General features: G+C 36.8%; 3 protein-coding genes across 4 annotated transcripts in view; 2 read left to right on the top strand and 1 right to left on the bottom strand.

The window, feature by feature from the left end:
• LOC134795071 (PAS domain-containing protein cky-1-like) overlaps window positions 1-8,726 on the top strand; it is a 126,665-nt gene extending 117,939 nt beyond the window's left edge. For both annotated transcript variants that reach the window (XM_063766917.1, XM_063766911.1), the window contains exons 10-12: window positions 6,389-6,712; window positions 6,975-7,591; window positions 8,392-8,726. In XM_063766917.1, coding sequence (XP_063622987.1) covers window positions 6,389-6,712; window positions 6,975-7,591; window positions 8,392-8,438 — 988 coding nt within the window. In that variant the 3' untranslated portion in view covers window positions 8,439-8,726. The remainder of the gene's footprint in view (window positions 1-6,388; window positions 6,713-6,974; window positions 7,592-8,391) is intronic.
• A 1,952-nt stretch (window positions 8,727-10,678) lies between these two features.
• Window positions 10,679-14,005, bottom strand: LOC134790590 (mediator of RNA polymerase II transcription subunit 24). Its single transcript, XM_063761442.1, has one exon. The coding sequence runs from the start codon at window positions 13,857-13,859 to the stop codon at window positions 10,917-10,919; it is 2,943 nt and encodes a 980-aa protein (XP_063617512.1). The 5' UTR covers window positions 13,860-14,005; the 3' UTR covers window positions 10,679-10,916.
• A 728-nt stretch (window positions 14,006-14,733) lies between these two features.
• The window catches only part of LOC134795720 (tRNA (adenine(58)-N(1))-methyltransferase catalytic subunit TRMT61A), a 97,230-nt gene continuing 94,084 nt past the window's right edge, over window positions 14,734-17,879 (top strand). Inside the window, exons 1-3 of the mRNA XM_063767673.1 lie at window positions 14,734-14,993; window positions 15,451-15,607; window positions 17,180-17,322. Coding sequence (XP_063623743.1) covers window positions 14,799-14,993; window positions 15,451-15,607; window positions 17,180-17,322 — 495 coding nt within the window. The 5' untranslated portion in view covers window positions 14,734-14,798. The remainder of the gene's footprint in view (window positions 14,994-15,450; window positions 15,608-17,179; window positions 17,323-17,879) is intronic.

Below are 17,879 nucleotides of genomic sequence, written 5' to 3'. Positions count from 1 at the left end.
TTAGGTACTCATTAAAGGGGCACACTTTGTAGTAACAATGTTATTATCCCTATAAACTAGCATGACTAAGAGGCAATTCATCTGAACCGCCAGTAGGCGCTGGGTAGATTGTAAATCTAAATTAATTTCAATGCACGAGTGGGTGACAGCCCAGCTGACCTAAACAATCAGGCACAAAGGGCGGTGACCATGTGGCCCGCGGGCGCTTAGGTTAAGCTTCAACTGTGGTACAAACTAGAAATCACATAGCTAGGCGTTTCATGTATAATAAAAATAGTTGCAAGGTTTACGAACGCTTTCCTAATTAAAATGAACATAAAAACATTGACATAGATATCTCGGGACTGGCCTTACTGGCAATAATAATGAGGGCTGACAGGGGCCAGTACAGCGGTGTGACACCGCTACAACGCGATTGGTTGATGAGTTCGCATCACGCGCGCAATTGGTTGACGAGTTCGCATCACGCGCGCTATTGGTCGCAACTAGTTGCGTTAGACTGCACGATTGGCTGGAATTTGTGAGTCACACCGCTAAACTAGTACCATTTTTAGTGCCCGTAAGGCCAGTCCATAGATATATACGTTAATGAACACTGCTAATTCAACCAGACACAACAGACAGCAGATTTAAACTACATACCTACTTATTATGCGAACCATGTCGCGCGGATATAAATTAACTTACCTCGAGGATAAAACAATGTCATTTGTCCATTAACGCGCAAAATTTCAGGTTTTTACCGGAATAAAATTCTTAATTTTAAACAATAGCAAATCACATTTTGAGTTTACAAAACAAACCTGCTCGTAATGCCATCTAAATTTGTTATCTAGCAAACCTAACCTTAACACAAGGTCCAAGGTAAAAATTACCAGTAGGTAAATACCTAATGATATTTGACACCAAACGTCCACATCGCTGGCTCCTATAAATTATTGCCCCGAAATTCACCCTAAAGCCTAATCCCACTGCTCACAAGCGCGCATTGTTCGCGCGATTGCGTCATTTGTCTCCTGCCCAGATGCGCTTGCGCAACCTACTCATGTTACTTCGTGCTTTCCACTGACAAATACCACCCATAGTACCATAATGCCTTAAGTGTCTACCTAGCCCATACGCACATGTGCCATTCTCTGTCCACGCATACGAAATACTGCTACCACGAAAAGCCTTCAATAATGAGCCGGGATTATGTGGATAGCGAATTTAATAGGTGCACCGGTCTTAACTTAGTTTTGCCTATATAAATAGATTATAGCTGCCCATTTAGGTTCAGACACGTTCAGTTATCAGTTTTGATAGATTTACTGCAATAAATAACGCACCTAGTTAGGGAAGGCTCGTATTAGTCTGAAAGGATTATAAAGTCAGCTCGCCGCGGTCCAACGCTTAAGCTATACCACTCAACGGCGATGAAGGGGAATTTATTTAAATAATTTATAATACCCATCACCCAAAATAGAAATAGATCTTAGTCTAGATATTCGAGTATTATGTTTTTCTGTTCTGATCTCTGACAAATAAACCTTAATTTTTTGTCAATTGGGTAGGATTTACTAGGGTAGTAGGTACTAAATAAGGCCATTGCAAAAGATTTAGAAAAATATAATATCTATCTTACATATGAATATTCATGAAATTAGCGAGTGAGAACTACCATCAAGTGTGGATAAGATAATGGCCTTTATAAACATATCTTTTTTTAATATTGAATTACTTACTTTAAAATGTAAACTTCAGGTACGCAGCGTTGTCAGTGGACGCACCCCCTTGCAAATACAGTGAACGACAACAAATTGTCAACATGTCGACCGCCTACGTCATGTCGCAGAGATTTATGCGTCAGGCTGCGCGGACGCACAAATTGGCGGGAAGCAACGACGGATACGATTTCCAACATTCCATTAACTCGGTTATGCATAACGAGCTATTCTTAAAAAAAATACATACATACGCAGATTTCATTAACGGGATATGCCTAAGGAAAAAGTGGTTTCTATAATCTGCGAGGAAGTATCTTCAGTACCTGAATAATATTCTATTTCGTTTTGATTTAAATTAAAGGTTTTTACGTTATTAAGAAGACATAAATTGAAGTATGATGTAAATTATTTGGTACTTACCAAATTAATCTCCTTGCCGAAAATATCGCTTCACATAAAACACTCCACTTCAGACACTCCCAACTTCCCATCATTACCTAAAACATTTGCAAAATAACTATTAGCAAAAGAAAAAAAAAATTATATAATTATCTGGAAACGTTGAAATTTATTTCTTGAGGTCATATATTTGCAATGCCACCTATAGGTACCTAAATAAAAATAAAGAAAAGGAAAAGAGCTTGACATAAATGCCTGTCTATTTGGGGTGTCTACACGACTATATTAGAAAAAAAAACGGGTTGCACTCCGGGAGTGCCGGCAGAAGTGAAAGCTCAATGACTAATGCAAAATGTCTGGAGCGCTATGTATAATTGAGGTTAACGCCATCTAGCGTTATTTCGTCGCATTACTTGAAACCCCTAAGCACATCACTGTTCGTACTCGAGTTATATTAGTATCAGTTAGAGGGAAACTCACTAGATGGCATTTAAATCAATAAAGAAAAACTCAATGACATTGTAACAGTTTTTCGATCAGGTCACGTGTCCGTCTTACGTCTTACGAATCTTACCTGTCGCGAGTTTAATATTTTTTCCCCATCACAAAAAGTGCACAGCGCCGCTAAAGAAGTTTTCACTTAAAAAAAAATACAATCAAGCCAATTTTCTGCATCAGATTGATCAAATGTATTGGTATAATTTGCTACAATACACGTTTCCGAAGAAAATTATTTGCCAAGCGTCGGAGCTTTAAACGACTTCAATATAATGCGAACCAAGCAGTAAATTCTACTAATTAATTCTAATTGCTATTGACCCCGCCGGGTTAGTCTTACGCTACCTACGCTACTTTTTCTCTAATAGTTGTTAAGCTGTATTCACATTACACTACCCACATTTAAATAGGTTACATATATACTTTTAGATTATTAGAAAACAAATTATGAGACATATTATCATATTCCAGATTGACAAATTATTGTATTGATAGAGTCTGTCCGGAAAGAGAAGGGTCGTGAACTTTATGGGAACCAATACCTACATTCTACGACTCTTCTTTCCGCACAGACTCTAAAAGATAAATGCTATATTAGGTACGAGTATGTACTTATTTATTTACAAGGGGGCAATGTTGTTGTTTAACCCTTCGTGCTAACATGATACCCGAGCAAGCGAAAGTTTCCGAGATTAAACCACAAGCGTAGCTAGTGGTTCGAAAAGTGGAATCATGAGCGTTGCGAGTGCGAGGGCACAGGCATAAAGCATGAGGAACATTGTTACCGAGTGAAACAGAACTTTTTTTCACCAAACCAACGCGAGTAATATACTAACTGTAAAACATTATAAATCCACGCTATTAAATATTTAATATCTTATCTGGGAGACCGAGTTTTGCTCGGAAAACATATAAGAACTCAAAAATGTACGTTTTCCCAGAGACAAGACCTCTAGCTATATCGATTTTTCGCCCCCGAAAACCCATATAGCAAATTTCATAAAATTGTTAGAGCCGTTTCCGAGATCCCCGAAATATATAAATAAACAAGAATTGCTCGTTTAAAGGTATAAGATAATTCTAAATCATAATAAAAGCGAATTCTATCCTACCAGCCAACATGAAGAAACAACTCAACTTTTTGCCCCCCCTTTCATTTCTTGTGTAGAACACGATTTTCCGACGACGGCTTATTTGAGCAAGCAATTGAATAAAGAACAAATTTCAAAAGCAAGCAATAAGTCACCATTAGCCTTAAGGCCAAGTTCATTAATGCAGAACGTGTGTAAACATCCCCGCTGCTATCCGCGCCCTTTGATTCGGCGCTATCTCTTTCCTAATGCGAATGCTAAAGCGATTTGTCGCCGTCCAACACATATCTAAACTTTTGATGTATCGTCGCCAACAAAAGTAACGTTTTTAATTAATAAGTGAACAGTCACTACATGTATGTACCTACAGTCATTTTAATTTCAAGTGACACCAATGAGTAAATATACTTAATAGTTCTTTTTATTTTATATTTATGAGTTAGATAGCGTTGCACTATTCGTTAAGGATGAAAATCAATTTCAGTACAAAATAATGGACCAAAAAGGCGCGCCTTTACATAACGCATGTTCTGCTACTGAATGATGAAAAACGCAACTAGATGTACCTATCGCCAGTCTTTATAATTTATATGTCTCTGCTGAAAGTATCATACAAACAAAATGCATTTATGTACTTGGGCATAATAAGTATTTATAACCTTAGAGCATTTAGTAACTGGAGACGTCATGGCAGTCATTTTCTGTACGAGACAGTCTGCCGATTTTTGCGGGGGAGGGGACGTCAAATGTATTGATTGCTATTTCTACATGATTTGTACGTAACGTACAAATAGCCATGTTAGTCCATACAAAAGTTTGCACAATTGTGCAAGTTTTTCGGCAGAGGGGTAAGCTCTTAAAGGCGACTCCAGTTATTAAATGCTCTGTTTATAACTAACCCCGGTTGCTAATGTATCAAATATCGTATTATGAAAGGTTACATAATTTTCCTCATATTTCATTCAGTTGTCGTTTCCTTTAACACTTTTTCGCGCGACTGCGCCTATATAGGTCCAGGGCTGAGTCCAACTATGTGACATTTCCCTGCAACCACTATCTTAAAGGTTGGCTTACTCAAACGTCGGTGTGCGCTAAAGGTTAACCGAGGTCCTTACAAATTTAATACTACCTTACTGGCGGGAACACTGAGTGCTATTGTCGTTCGGTTGATTTTAATTTATTGTCTATAGAATTGCGGGTTATCGCGAATACACTTGAGCTTCTGTTTTGTTTAATTCTGAAACGAATTTACCTCTCGGATAGAGCCTATGAATATTACACTTGTATTTTACACAAAGCACAATTGTTGGCTTCATCAAAAAAAAAAAGTCTAGTGATACTGATTACTGATAGCTACTGTTACCTTGTAAATTCCACGAGTACAGAGTCGCAGGCATAGTCATAATAATAAAATTTAAAAAATGTTAAATGTAAATTTTTACATGTATTTATGTATATTACTTACTAGCTACAGTAGCTACCCGCCCCGGCTTCGCACGGGTTAACAAATACACCTAAACCTTTCTCAAGAATCACTCTATTGATAGGTGAAAACCGCATGAAAATCCGTTCAGTAGTTTTTGAGTTTGTCGCGAACAAACACAAACAGACAGACGCGGCGGGGACTTTGTTTTATAAGACCAGAGATATAAGACGTACTGATGGTACCTGCTTATATTTAGGTAGATGTTTGTTTAGTATTTGACGTATTTGTTATAATTATTATAGGTACTCTACCTAAGCTACTACTATCACATAAAAACTGCAAACTAATGTGGGAATTTGGATAAAATTTTACCCGGATAATTTGTCACTTGGAATATCTGAATGAGTCGTAGGATACTTTTTATTCCGAACATCCTCTTCGAAATGAGAAAAATTGTATAGGATGGTCATTGAACTAAAGAATTCAACGCGGTCGATGTTCCAAGCATTAAAAATGCGAAGGCTGATAAAAAATTTATCGGAATACGCAAAATAAATTCAAATCGCATTGGCATAGCAAGAATTACTACAAAGATGGTAGAACAGGAGATGATGGTATTAATATAAACATTAAACTTTAGTGGTCCTCATTCTAGTGCCCACTAATGGCCGAACCTTGTAACAACGCACTGATGGGGGAATTCTTTCCCACATGCACATTATCTCAGATGAAATTACCTCAAACATTAAGTAGCTTTATTATGTCCTTGCGTATGCTGCTCTATTATATTTATTGAATAATTACGAAATACCAGAGGAATGCCATTAGCAGTAAGACTCTTTTTCTACTGTAAGCTTAACGCATTCACTGCCAGGGTGCGTGGCCTAGAAACAAACTTGTATGACGGGGGACGCACATGTGCGCCGGGGGCAGTGAATGTGTCCAAAATACATATTTTTAATATAGGAACCTATTTACATTTAATATGAAAGGAATATGTTAACCTAGTGTCATTCTGGTACAGTCAATCCTGGTCATATTACAAAGAAATACTAAAATTTATAATATAGTTTTAAGTGATTTTGTTATGACTGTGATGTATGGATATTTATTTATTTTTAATCACTTATCCCGAGTACTTATATATTACCCGACTATCCAAGGTACCTAACCAGGATTGGCTGTAAGTTTCTTTGTCAATACTTCTAATAATACGTAGCCTGCGGTACCTATCCGACAGAATATTGAAATTGAAATGTTGTTCACAGTGAGCAAGAAGCAACAGTCATGAAGGCGAATCCCTGGCTTTATCATTACTACGCCGTTCAATCCAAGCTCCATTACGGCCTAGCTTACGAGGCTGCGACCAGAATGTACGGGCCACCGCCGCCCGATCTCCAAGTGTACCCTCCAGCCATGCAGTACACGCCGACTCCACCCGTCTGTATAAACGGGAGCCAAGTGATGATGCCGAACCCAGGCCTGCAGCCTCACATACCACACGTGACGCCGCACTTAACTCCGATGCACTACGCGTATGAAAGGGCGGACAATGGACCTGTGGATTACTCTGTCCCATTACAGGATAACAGGTACTGAACATTATTCTGTCTCTCACAAGTCAGCAAACTACAATCGATTAAGTCATAAGTCATAGAACTAGTCTAATATGGAGAAGTTTCGGAGAAGTTATAAGAGCTTTTGACCTACTTTCAAATATTAAAGTTTTATTGACCTTGCCACGAAAATCCTGATTTACTAATAATCGAACTATTGTAAGACATTATTTTATTGTTTCTTAATTAGTTCGCATAATAACTAAATTGCATGTTTAACATTAGATTCATATTCCAGGTACCACAATGTCAGGATAGAAGATACTAGAATTCAATCAAACGCCAAACGGAAAGGAAAGAATACCGATGAAAAACCCAGCACACCAGTTTCGAACATGTCGCCTCAGTGCACGCCTTCCACAGTCACTTCAGGGGGCGAAACATTAGTAGCAGTTACGGGGTCAATAGCTAGCAGAAGACCAGGGTCCAAAAACTTTAATATATCAGAAACTGAAATGGTCGATCAGTGGAATCCAAGTCCGACTTGGTCCGAATCGGCTCTCCAAAAAGTTCCCGACGTTTGTCACCAGGACTTGAGTCCCTACGTGACGACAACTCCTCCCACTCCTTCTGGCACGCCGTCCGCTTACACACAAAACTATAGTCATACCTTTGTGTTCGACTGGTCGCCAGAGCAATATGTTCCTCATACTAACAATAGATGTAACACAGTAACAACCGAAAGTTCCTACCAGCAGCAGACGTGGAATAGGAGTCAGAGAGCATCGTTCGCGACTGCGGACACAGTAGACGAGAATTGCAATCCTAATAGAATAAGCTTACAAATGAGGGTCAGTAATCCACCGCCAGCGTATAACGCAACGAGGGAAGGAGAGATTCTTAGAAGGCAAATGGGTAAGTAAACTTTCTATTGGAGTTAGGATTAAATGGATTAATGCGTTAAAGAACTAGGTACATTTGTACTTATTTATGTCACAAAGATTTATATTTCACATTTTCACCTATTTGCAACAGTACCTACGATACACTAAGTAATGGACGACGGCTTCTTCGTACAAACTTAGTACCAATTTTCGTCTCTGGATTTTGACATTATGGCAAATATTTTTACACCGTTCATCTTCGTTTTACTTTTTTCGATTTTATGATTATTCGCTTATTTTAGGATTCTGTACCTCAATAGGAAACAACGAAACCATTAGGTCTGTCTGTCAAGACTCTTTATCTCGGGAACGCGTGGAAGAATCGAGATGAAATTAAAATATACTTTCTCAAGTCTACAGCCTCTTGAAGCTGTGAAAAAATCAAACTTCTAAGTTAACGTAAAAAATAGATACGGCCGTTTATGCCGCAAAAAACGTATAATTCGATAAACGTATATGTGTTCGGTAGGTATGTTTTGTATGTTAAACTCTTTCTTCGTAACTTCTAAAGTACTCTTTATGTATAATGTAAACTATATTATAGTTTTGTAGGTGTTAGTCAACGATATATGTAGGTACCTATAATATATACGTAAATACAGAAAACATCCATAAATCAGGAACTAATACTCGTACTTGTAATAAACTCACAAATAGGTAAATCCCGTCACAGTTTCGAACCCGTCCAGCTTCTCAAGCAGGGTCACTACCGACTAGGCTAGGCTACGAGACCGTTAACCTTTACATTAGTTTTTTTTTCTCTTGTTCTAGATCGTCCACATCCTGAATCGCCGGATGCCAAGAAGCCTGCTTTATAACTAAAGTTAATTTGTTTAATTTCTCTAAAATAGTTCAATATTATGTTACCCTATTTAAATAAATTTTATTTTATTTAGACAAAAAGCTCTGGAACTCTCCTGTGATCTTTATAGCGTTAAGATTTTTTTGATGCTAGGCAAACTGTATATTCAATTTAATATATGGAACTTGTACAAATTACTCTCATTATGTAAGTACATAAATAAGTTTTTCACATACAATGTGATTAGGTTGTGTATACGATGTACATATTATTATTATTAACTTAATTTAATTTTACTAAAGGGTCTATAATATGTATATAAAGGGTCCATAATAAGAAAGGCAGTGTGGCCCCTGTGATGAAAAATATGAATTTGTCAATGTCAGTATGTTACCAGTTCATATCAATATAGCCCCATTATGACGGTTCCAAGAACTTATACGTATATATTATGGTCGATCGACTGAATTTTACTCTGTAGATAATGCACGCCAGTTCTTGAACTATTATGTAGCTAGTTTGTTAGTGCACGACACCTTGCACTTTGCGACTATGCGCTGAAACATGGCACAGTTGATTCTTAGCTGGTCATGAGTAGATACAGACCGGGAGACCTCGAGAGCCGCGTCTCATTTAGTGGGGGGGAGGGGGGAAGTTCGACGCCGCCGCGCTTCACTTGGAGCAACATTTCTCTAAGACTGTACCTATTAGGGCATGTGATATATCATTTTCGGATAAATTAAGGATGAGGAATTTATTTTTGGAACCAAAACAATGCACTTTCTAACAAAAAAAAACATAAAGTAGAAAAGACAAAAAAACGTATCTTGGATTTTTTCATAATTACCAATTTTTTTTTAAAGTGTAGTAGGAATCTGAAAACAAAAAATATAGTTGTAAAGCTACACTTATTACGTTTAAGAAAATATATACTTTATTATACAAAACTGTTGTTACATGGGAGATAAAAAATAATATTAAGCGTGGGTCAGAGTGATCTCAATACAAAATATTATTAATGTGGGAAAGTTACTTATAATTTGTTCTACAAACGTTTATTTTTTTAGTTTTTCGTAAATAACTTTTTTGTAGGAAATTTTATGCTAATTATTCATGTATTAAAATATTTTTTGCTATTGGCCATCCTTTACGAGTTATTTACGAATGACTAAAAAAGGGGACCTTAGTATTTATTTTCTCCCTTCAATATTTTTTTTAAATATGATCTTATAGCGAAAAAAAGTAGCACTTATTTTATAAGAAATCTGAAACAGATTATTTACGTAAAAGATAATTTTTTGCTGTGGGCTACCGTTTACGAGTTATTTACGAAAAACAAGAAAAATAAACGATTGTAGAACAAATTATAAGTAACTTTCCCACATTCATAATATTTTTTATTGAGATCACTCTGACCCACGCTTAATATTATTTTTTATCTCCCATTTATCAACAGTTTTGTATAATAAACTAAATATTTTCTTAAACGTAATAAGTGTAGCAAAAAATGTAGTAAAAAATTATGCGAAAATTATATATTACATGCAATAGGTATAGTTTTAGAGAAATGTTGCTCCAAGTGAAGCGCGGTAGCGTCGAACTTCCCCCCCCACTAAATGAGAGGTAGCTCTCGACGTCTACCAGTCTGTTTCTGCTCAAGACCAGCTAACAATCAACTGTGCCAAGTTTCAGCGCATAGTCTCAAAGTGCAAGGTCCTCATACGACGGTGTGCAGTAACAAAGCAGCTATATGGGGCTTATGTCTCAAACTCGTAAACGGTCAAGAGTGTAACTAAAGCAAGGAAATAAAAACAGAGCTACATAGATGAATGCAATAATTTAATAATGAGCTGGCAATCAACTGTCATTGTCAAATTAAAATATTTCTCACGGAGCTACATCCTTATTATTATACATTTTATTTTGACATGTTTTCAGAAAAAGATAAATTATAGGAAAAATATTAAAAAGTAACCTGATTCTGTTGAAAAATTGGGCCCTGATAAATACTGAGGCACTACCGCGACAAATGAGGCAAATATTTTTCGCGGTAGATCCTCTGATACGTAATAAAATCCGTCCAGAAATAGATTAGTAGAGTCGGACCAAAAAAAGTCTGCAGCGGATTTGATAGCCCACGCAGTGCAAGTGTCATTTATACGTCATAATTTCATAGAAGTTTGACGTTTAAAATAACACTTTCACTGCGTAGGCTATCAAATCCGCTGCAGACTATTCTTGGTCTGACTTTAGTTAATTATACAAAAGTAGGAAGTTTGATGGTTAATTATATAAGAAGAAATGTCAGTCTTCCGTAAAAAATTGTAAAAAGTATTGAAAAACTAGTTTTAATTTTAATTACTACATTGTTGAATTGAGTTTGAAAAAGTAAAGATTTTACATTTTAAAAGGTTTTATTTTCTTACCTTCTATTACAAATATTCATTAACATACATTTTAATCTAACACTAATGAATACTTAAAGTTACAACATTTATTCAGGCCTCAGTCTCATATTTCTGATCAGACATAAGTCTCTGGCAGTATCTTTTCTGCCATAAGGAGTAGACAAATCATGTAATCTCAAAATCAAATTTATGTTAAAACTATCTGGAAGGGCCTTTATAAGTGTTGGAACTAGTTCACTAGGCATTTTCTGCAATACTACCTGTGCTCTGTCTTGACCACACTGCACGACAAACACCAAAAACTCGAGTATAAATTGCGTCTGAGGAGTCACATCGCCATTTTTTCCAGCCAGTTGCGAGAATGATTTATACAAAGTCTCCAAAGCAGATGCTAATGGTTCTCTCATATTCATCCCAGGCACACTCTGTCCCTGCATATAATACACAGAACTATCCGTACTATTATCATTCAGTCTCCGAACTTTACTTGAGGAGACCATTGCATCCATATCATCAGCATCCTCATGACGGCGTTTTCTAGTATTCTGAGCCTTATTTGAGCTGCTCTGTTCAAGTGCAGCAAAGACACAGTACACTGCCAATTTGGCTAATGTGGCAGATTGAGGCTCCACTAGTTCTTCAGATAACTTTGCATTGTATAAATACTGTGGTAAGACATGTAAAAGCATAGCTTCTGTACACTTTTCAATGTCCAAATGGAACATGGCAAGAACTATATCCACAGACCTATCAAGGTCTTCTTGGTACCTAAATTTCAATGTTTCTTTTACAAGATTCGTAACAAACCACACAGGTCCTGCAGTATTCAGAAGGCGTTCTATAATGTGTGTGGCATCAATATGCAAATAGCCTCTCGTTTTTACGTCCTCCCAGGCTGATTGCAATTGCTCCAAAATTGGCTGCCGTGAAATAATTGTGTGAGGAAGAGTCACATTTTTGTTCTTTGGTGCAGATGGAGGATGAATGTCATACTGCATTTTTCTGATAATTTGGCACATTAGAATAGCACGCTCTTTAAAGTTATCAATTTGGGCCAATTCTACCTCACTTGGTGGAGTCAATAACTGCTGTATCATGTTTATTGGCTTCAAGAAAGCATCTTGGATAACAACATCAATATAGGCACACAGCCAAACAGTAGCACATACGGCTAGTGACGCCATTTTCTGTCTTAAAGAATCCAACATTCTCTTAACATCCACAGCAGATAATGAGCCTTGCTCCCAGGCAAATAATACTTCTTTTACAGTTCGACTCACATTCATGCAGAGCTCATGAGGTTTCAAATTGGTATTTTTGAAATCAAAGTCAGGTGCACTCAAGTGGTGAATAAAAATGTCTACAACTGATGGATCACATTTTTGCACAATTTGATCGGGTGACTTGTGGACACCTTTTTGTGGCATACATTCTCTGACCCACTGTTCAAAGAAAGAGTCTCCATTGTCTTCTAAAACTGCATCAACACCATAGTCTTGCACAATCGAACATAGAATTAAAAACGAAATATCAAAAATATAGACCTTGGATTGAGAAGCACCTTTCTCGCTAGCCGCATGTAAAGCAAATTCATTAAATCTGATAAGTCTCGACACAAACAACTTTAACTTCCCTTCAACTGCTGCAACAGCCAAGATTGTTGTTAAAGAAGTTCCACCTACTATCTGGCATAGCATGGCATACAGTTGCTCTTGCATTTTGTGGAAATCTCCAGACATTGTCTTTAATATCCCAGCTAGAGTAGGTTCTGCCCGTGTAATGAATGAAGGCACAGATCCCTGGAGGCCAGTGGGTTCTAATTTTTGCAACTTTACATCTTTGTTTTCTCGTTTTTGGCTAAAGTAGGACAGGTGTTGCTCAGTCACTACATTTAGTTTGACCAAGGGTTCCAATAAGGACACAATGCTGTTACAAGAGTTTTTAGTATCAACTATATCCAATAGCGGAGTTGACTGCAGTAGTTTCTCAAAGGCTTCAACAGTTTCTGCAGAGTAATCTCCTTCTTTGTTGCTGGTGCCACATGTGCTGTGCAGGTAACTTATAACTTGTGGCACTTTAAGAAATGTGAATGCCGCCCAAAGTGCTTGTTTAGATGCATCTTTACTGGAGTCATTCAAAGAAATGAAGCAAGCTCGAATTAGCTCACAAAACAGTCTGCCCAGGGAATATCCCTTGATCCTCTTTATCATAAGCAGTTGTGTTGATAGTTGTTGCATGTCAGCACTAGGGTTTGCCAAAATGTTTATAGCAACTAACGCCTGCAAACAATGAGTGACAGGTTCGGGCTTGAGATTCAATGGTGCTATTTTGTCAATATCCATATTACAAACCTTTTGTAAAGTCTCATGAATCGCCACTGGAGCTTTGAACTGTGTGTTCATCATCATAAAGGCTGTAATCTCTTGGCACTTCTTGGTTACCTCATTGTATTCATCAGGGTTGTTTTGTTTAGCTAGATAAAACATAGCTACTAAATAATCAGTACTTACTATAGAGCTGAGAAGAGCTGTTGATTTTTCCAGAAGTTCTTGACTTTGAATGGTATTTGATGATGGATATTTACTCAGAGAATAGTGGTAGACTTGCAAAAGCCACAGTATTATGGATGACACAGCTGTGGCTATTACTTCTTCCTCCAGTTTCCCCCGACAGGTTATACTATCCAAGAAGCTTTCCAGAAACTCCAAAAGGCTCAAAATACAGTGAGGTTTGTGAAATGCGTCGAACTTGGAGATTCTCTGTATCACAGCCGCATAGGAAACTATGTGCGATGCCAAAGAATGTTTAAGATAAGATATTACTAACTGGTTTGCTCCGCATCCGACCATGGCTTGCTGGAGAATACAATCCGCCAGGTTGTATAGATCACCGCTGACTCCTCGAGGTATGATGGTCTTGATGTTTATTCCCCATTGAATGTCAGTCCATCGTTCTCGCCAGGCTTTTAATATAAGAGCTTTGAGTGAACTAGTTTTGCTAGTGTTCTTTGACGTCTCCATTTGCACCATAATTGTAAAAGTTCGTTAACTAAACTTGATATTTGTTAGCCACGTATTGATCACTAATCATTTTAGGTAAGATCGGCACTAATAATGTCCAGAAAGCAGGCTTTTTGAGAAAAAGTAAGCAAGCACGCTAAATCTCAATACGAATACGATGACACTATTGAAGTATTGACATTGACAACTATGTCATGTCAACTAAAAGGGATATTTCTACGCTAAACGTTTCATTTCAAAATATGATCTAAAAATAAAATGATTACAAAAAAGTTATTAATATATGATTTTTTGAATATCATGATTGTATATTTCAAGTGGTAATTTTTTTTATATATGAGCAAGGTTTGAGGATTATTCTATTGCTTGATGTTAAAATTCCATAATTTCTTCATGTGTGTCAATTACGTATATCGGAATGTACAGAAGCGTCGAATGCATAAAGCCGCCCATTGATGCACATGCAATTTATAATATCTATGCTGTCCATGTGTGAGAAGGAAAAATAATATAAAAAAATTATATCTGAGTAATACACAATCTAATATGTGTGCCAAGCACACTGGTTGTAATTACAAGATGTACAACAATAAATGATGAATAATGAACAGGGCGCATAAAAAGTAGCCAGACAATACGGCGTTCAAAAACCTTTTGTTTTACTTTAAAAAATAGTGCGCTGAAGAAACATTTTACTAATACACATCTGGATTAATTAAATTTATTAATACTTATTATGATATTATCCTTTTGAGTATTATACATCAGGTGTTTTCGACTACTGAGGTGTAAAAGACCATTTGTAATTGTGTTACGTTGTATGGTTCCGAACGCATGAAAAGGTACGAATGTCAATGTCATTAATGTCAAACCCACATGGTTGAATTTCTATACCATTGATTTTTTTTGTTTGCAAACTTTGTTTATTTTGTAGTTATAATACTAAAAATGAGTTTCAAAAATTATAAAGACAAAATTGACGAAGGGGATATTGTTATTTTATATTTGAGTAACAATGTCCACGCAATAGAAGTGCGACCTGAAATAAAAAACAAGAAAGGAGACTTGGTAGAGAACGTTTTTCAAACAACATTCGGTGCCCTGAAGGTTAAGAATCTTATAGGGGTTGAATACGGAAGCCGGGTAAGCTTTTCCAGTATAATACTTAGATAATCATTAACCTCTGTATTTTATGGAAGACCTGCTGTAAGCATCTAAAAGTCGCAAAACACTTGTTTTAATAGTTATTAAAGCTATATACAAAGGTATCAAAACCTAAATAGTGATGTGCTTAATTTTACGACCCCAAAATTTTTATATTACATTATTTAATACTCAGTTTGGGACTCACTGGTCACCTTTTGTGCATGAGCCTGTATACTTAGTTATTCTCAATAAATTTATTCTTATTCTTACTAGCAGCTTAAAGCTGATGCATGTAAGTATACCTATCACTGCCCCTGGTGACGAAAAATGTTTAAATCGGTTTTTAAAACTAATGTAATTTCATTAGCAAAATTGTTTGAATACCACTCAAACTATTTGTAATGCCCAAAACATATCAGATTATTTAGGTTCCTAACTACTATAATTAAAACAGGTGGAACTGTCCAAGGGTTGGGGCCATGTTTTGCAGCCCACTCCTGAACTGTGGTCAGTGACTCTTCCTCACCGCACCCAAATAATCTACACTCCTGATATCAGTATGATTTTGTTACAACTTGATCTGGTCCCAGGTTGTATTGTTATAGAAGCAGGTAAGTTCAATTTGGTTGATTTATTTAGTTGCTATGATGTTTGTTTGTTGTGGCTGGAGCAAATACTGGTCTCTCAAAGAGATCATGAATAGCAACCTAGGTATACGGATAAAAACCAAAACTTTGACCTACGGCTGTGAAACTTGGTCCCTTTGTATAAAACAAAGAGACAAAGTTGCGAAGTGCCAGAGAGCTATGGAGAGGAGTATGTTGGGGGTTAAATTAAAGGATAAATGTTGCAGTGCCAACATAACAAAAAGAACCAAAGTTAGAGACATCCTCACCCACATAGACTTGCAGAAATGGAGGTGGGCAGGCCACACTGTAAGGTGTAAGATCGAGAAATGGAGCCAAAGAATCCTTATGTGGCACCCAAGAGACGGGTCAAGATCTAGAGACCCACAACTCAAACAATGGGAGGATGAAATAATAACTACTGTAGGACCATTCTGGACAAGACTGGCCAGGCAGAGAAAATACTGGAAAGAGTTGGAGGAGGCCTTTGCCAACAGGCACACTGAACTATGAGACTTCATTTAAACATCAATCCAAGCAAACAGTTCAAAGTTCAGAAGAAGAGGCTATACAAATACAAATAAATAACCGGTCAAGTGTGAGTCGGACTCGCATTCCAAGGGTTCCGTACATTAGCCAATTTTTAACAATGTATATGTGGAACGCTTGAGCTTGACTGCACCTTTCTAATAGGTTTTCCTGTCGTCTATAGGCAAAGAACTATTTTGTGCTGTATTTTTCCTTTTTAGGTCCAGAACCCTAAAAACAAATCAAAAGCCCACCGGTGACATCAAGTATTCTAAATTTGTAATTCTTATTATCGAATATATTTTATGAAATGTTTTACTACAGGTTCAATCATCTTGCCTAGACAGTATGGCTAGATAATTTGTGGTAATGGTATCAGTCAATCCTGTTTGTTATATGGATGAAATGTCTATATGGGACAAAATTTAAAAATAACTGTAGTATAATTTTACATGGAACACTCCTTACTACATGGTACTTGATTGTGACATCATACTTGAGTTGAAACCTTCTTGAAGTAGGTACATATTTAAAACAAGATAATTGATATTTTGACAGAGAGATATTATGTTTATGTACGTATGTAGTTACAATACAATTTATTTTTCAATACTTAGAAAGTAATTCCTTACTTTTGGTACACTTGATTCCTCAAATGATTCCATTTTTTTATTTTGAAAGTTAAAAAAACCCTGAAAGTATTTTTTTATAATTTTCATATATGTTTTATGTTAAACATAGTTTTTCTATAACCAAAAGGCAAAAACATGTAGTCATATTCCAATTACCTTGAAAATACATAGGTAGGCAATTTGAAATCTCCTGTATGTTAGTCCTGTTATGTGCTTATCTAAAATTATAAGATCTATACCATGAAATTATATTTCCAGTAAACAGTAAGAGGTCTTCTCTCAGGATAAGGTCACCTAATTTAAAACTCTGTGAAGCTATCTCAAAATATATTCTATTACTGCCTGTCAAACATGAACCTATTACACTTAGAACAAAGTCTAAATTCGTTTGCAACAGGCACTGGAAGCGGTTCCCTAACGCATGCCCTAATACGGCGGGTGCGGCCGCACGGTCACGTCCATACGTTTGACTTCCACGAGCACCGCGCCAAAATCGCCCGAGATGAATTTGAAGCCCACGGCATAGCCGAGTATGTCACTGTAAGTTTCATTTATTTTATACATTTATTACTTTTAGGTAGGTATATAGCATTATCCCAGGCAGCGTCCAGCAACAATAGAAAATGGATTGGATAAGTTAATAGATATATTCAACAGCTAGGGAAAAAAATTAAGGGCATATCAAATTTATAACAAATCGTGCGTTAGGTCATTCATTTGCATCAAGTACCTAACGGAAAACATCGTTCAACTTTTGGGGGCAATGTGCCTCTTTTCAATATTTAAGGTCTATATTTATTTACCTTAGATAGCTGACGCTTCCGTTAAAACTGATCCTAGTTGCTAGACTCTGAGCTAGGATTAGGTGGCTACACGGAATCCGGACGCAATCCTTACGAATGCAATCAGGAGAGCTGTAACATGACATGAGAAAGATGCCTGGTATTGCGTAATCAACTAATCATCTGTTTGTTTGCCGTTAACTCCGAAACTACTGCATATTGATACGTTTTTCTAGTGAAAACACGGTAGTCGTGTGTACCTACTTGTAGCTTAATTCTCAGGGGTATCACATATCTGTGTAATTACTATAATTC

The sequence above is a fragment of the Cydia splendana genome, chromosome 1, assembly GCF_910591565.1.
Source record: "Cydia splendana chromosome 1, ilCydSple1.2, whole genome shotgun sequence".
Lineage (NCBI taxonomy): Eukaryota > Metazoa > Arthropoda > Insecta > Lepidoptera > Tortricidae > Cydia > Cydia splendana.
This window is presented reverse-complemented; position numbering and strand designations above follow the sequence as displayed.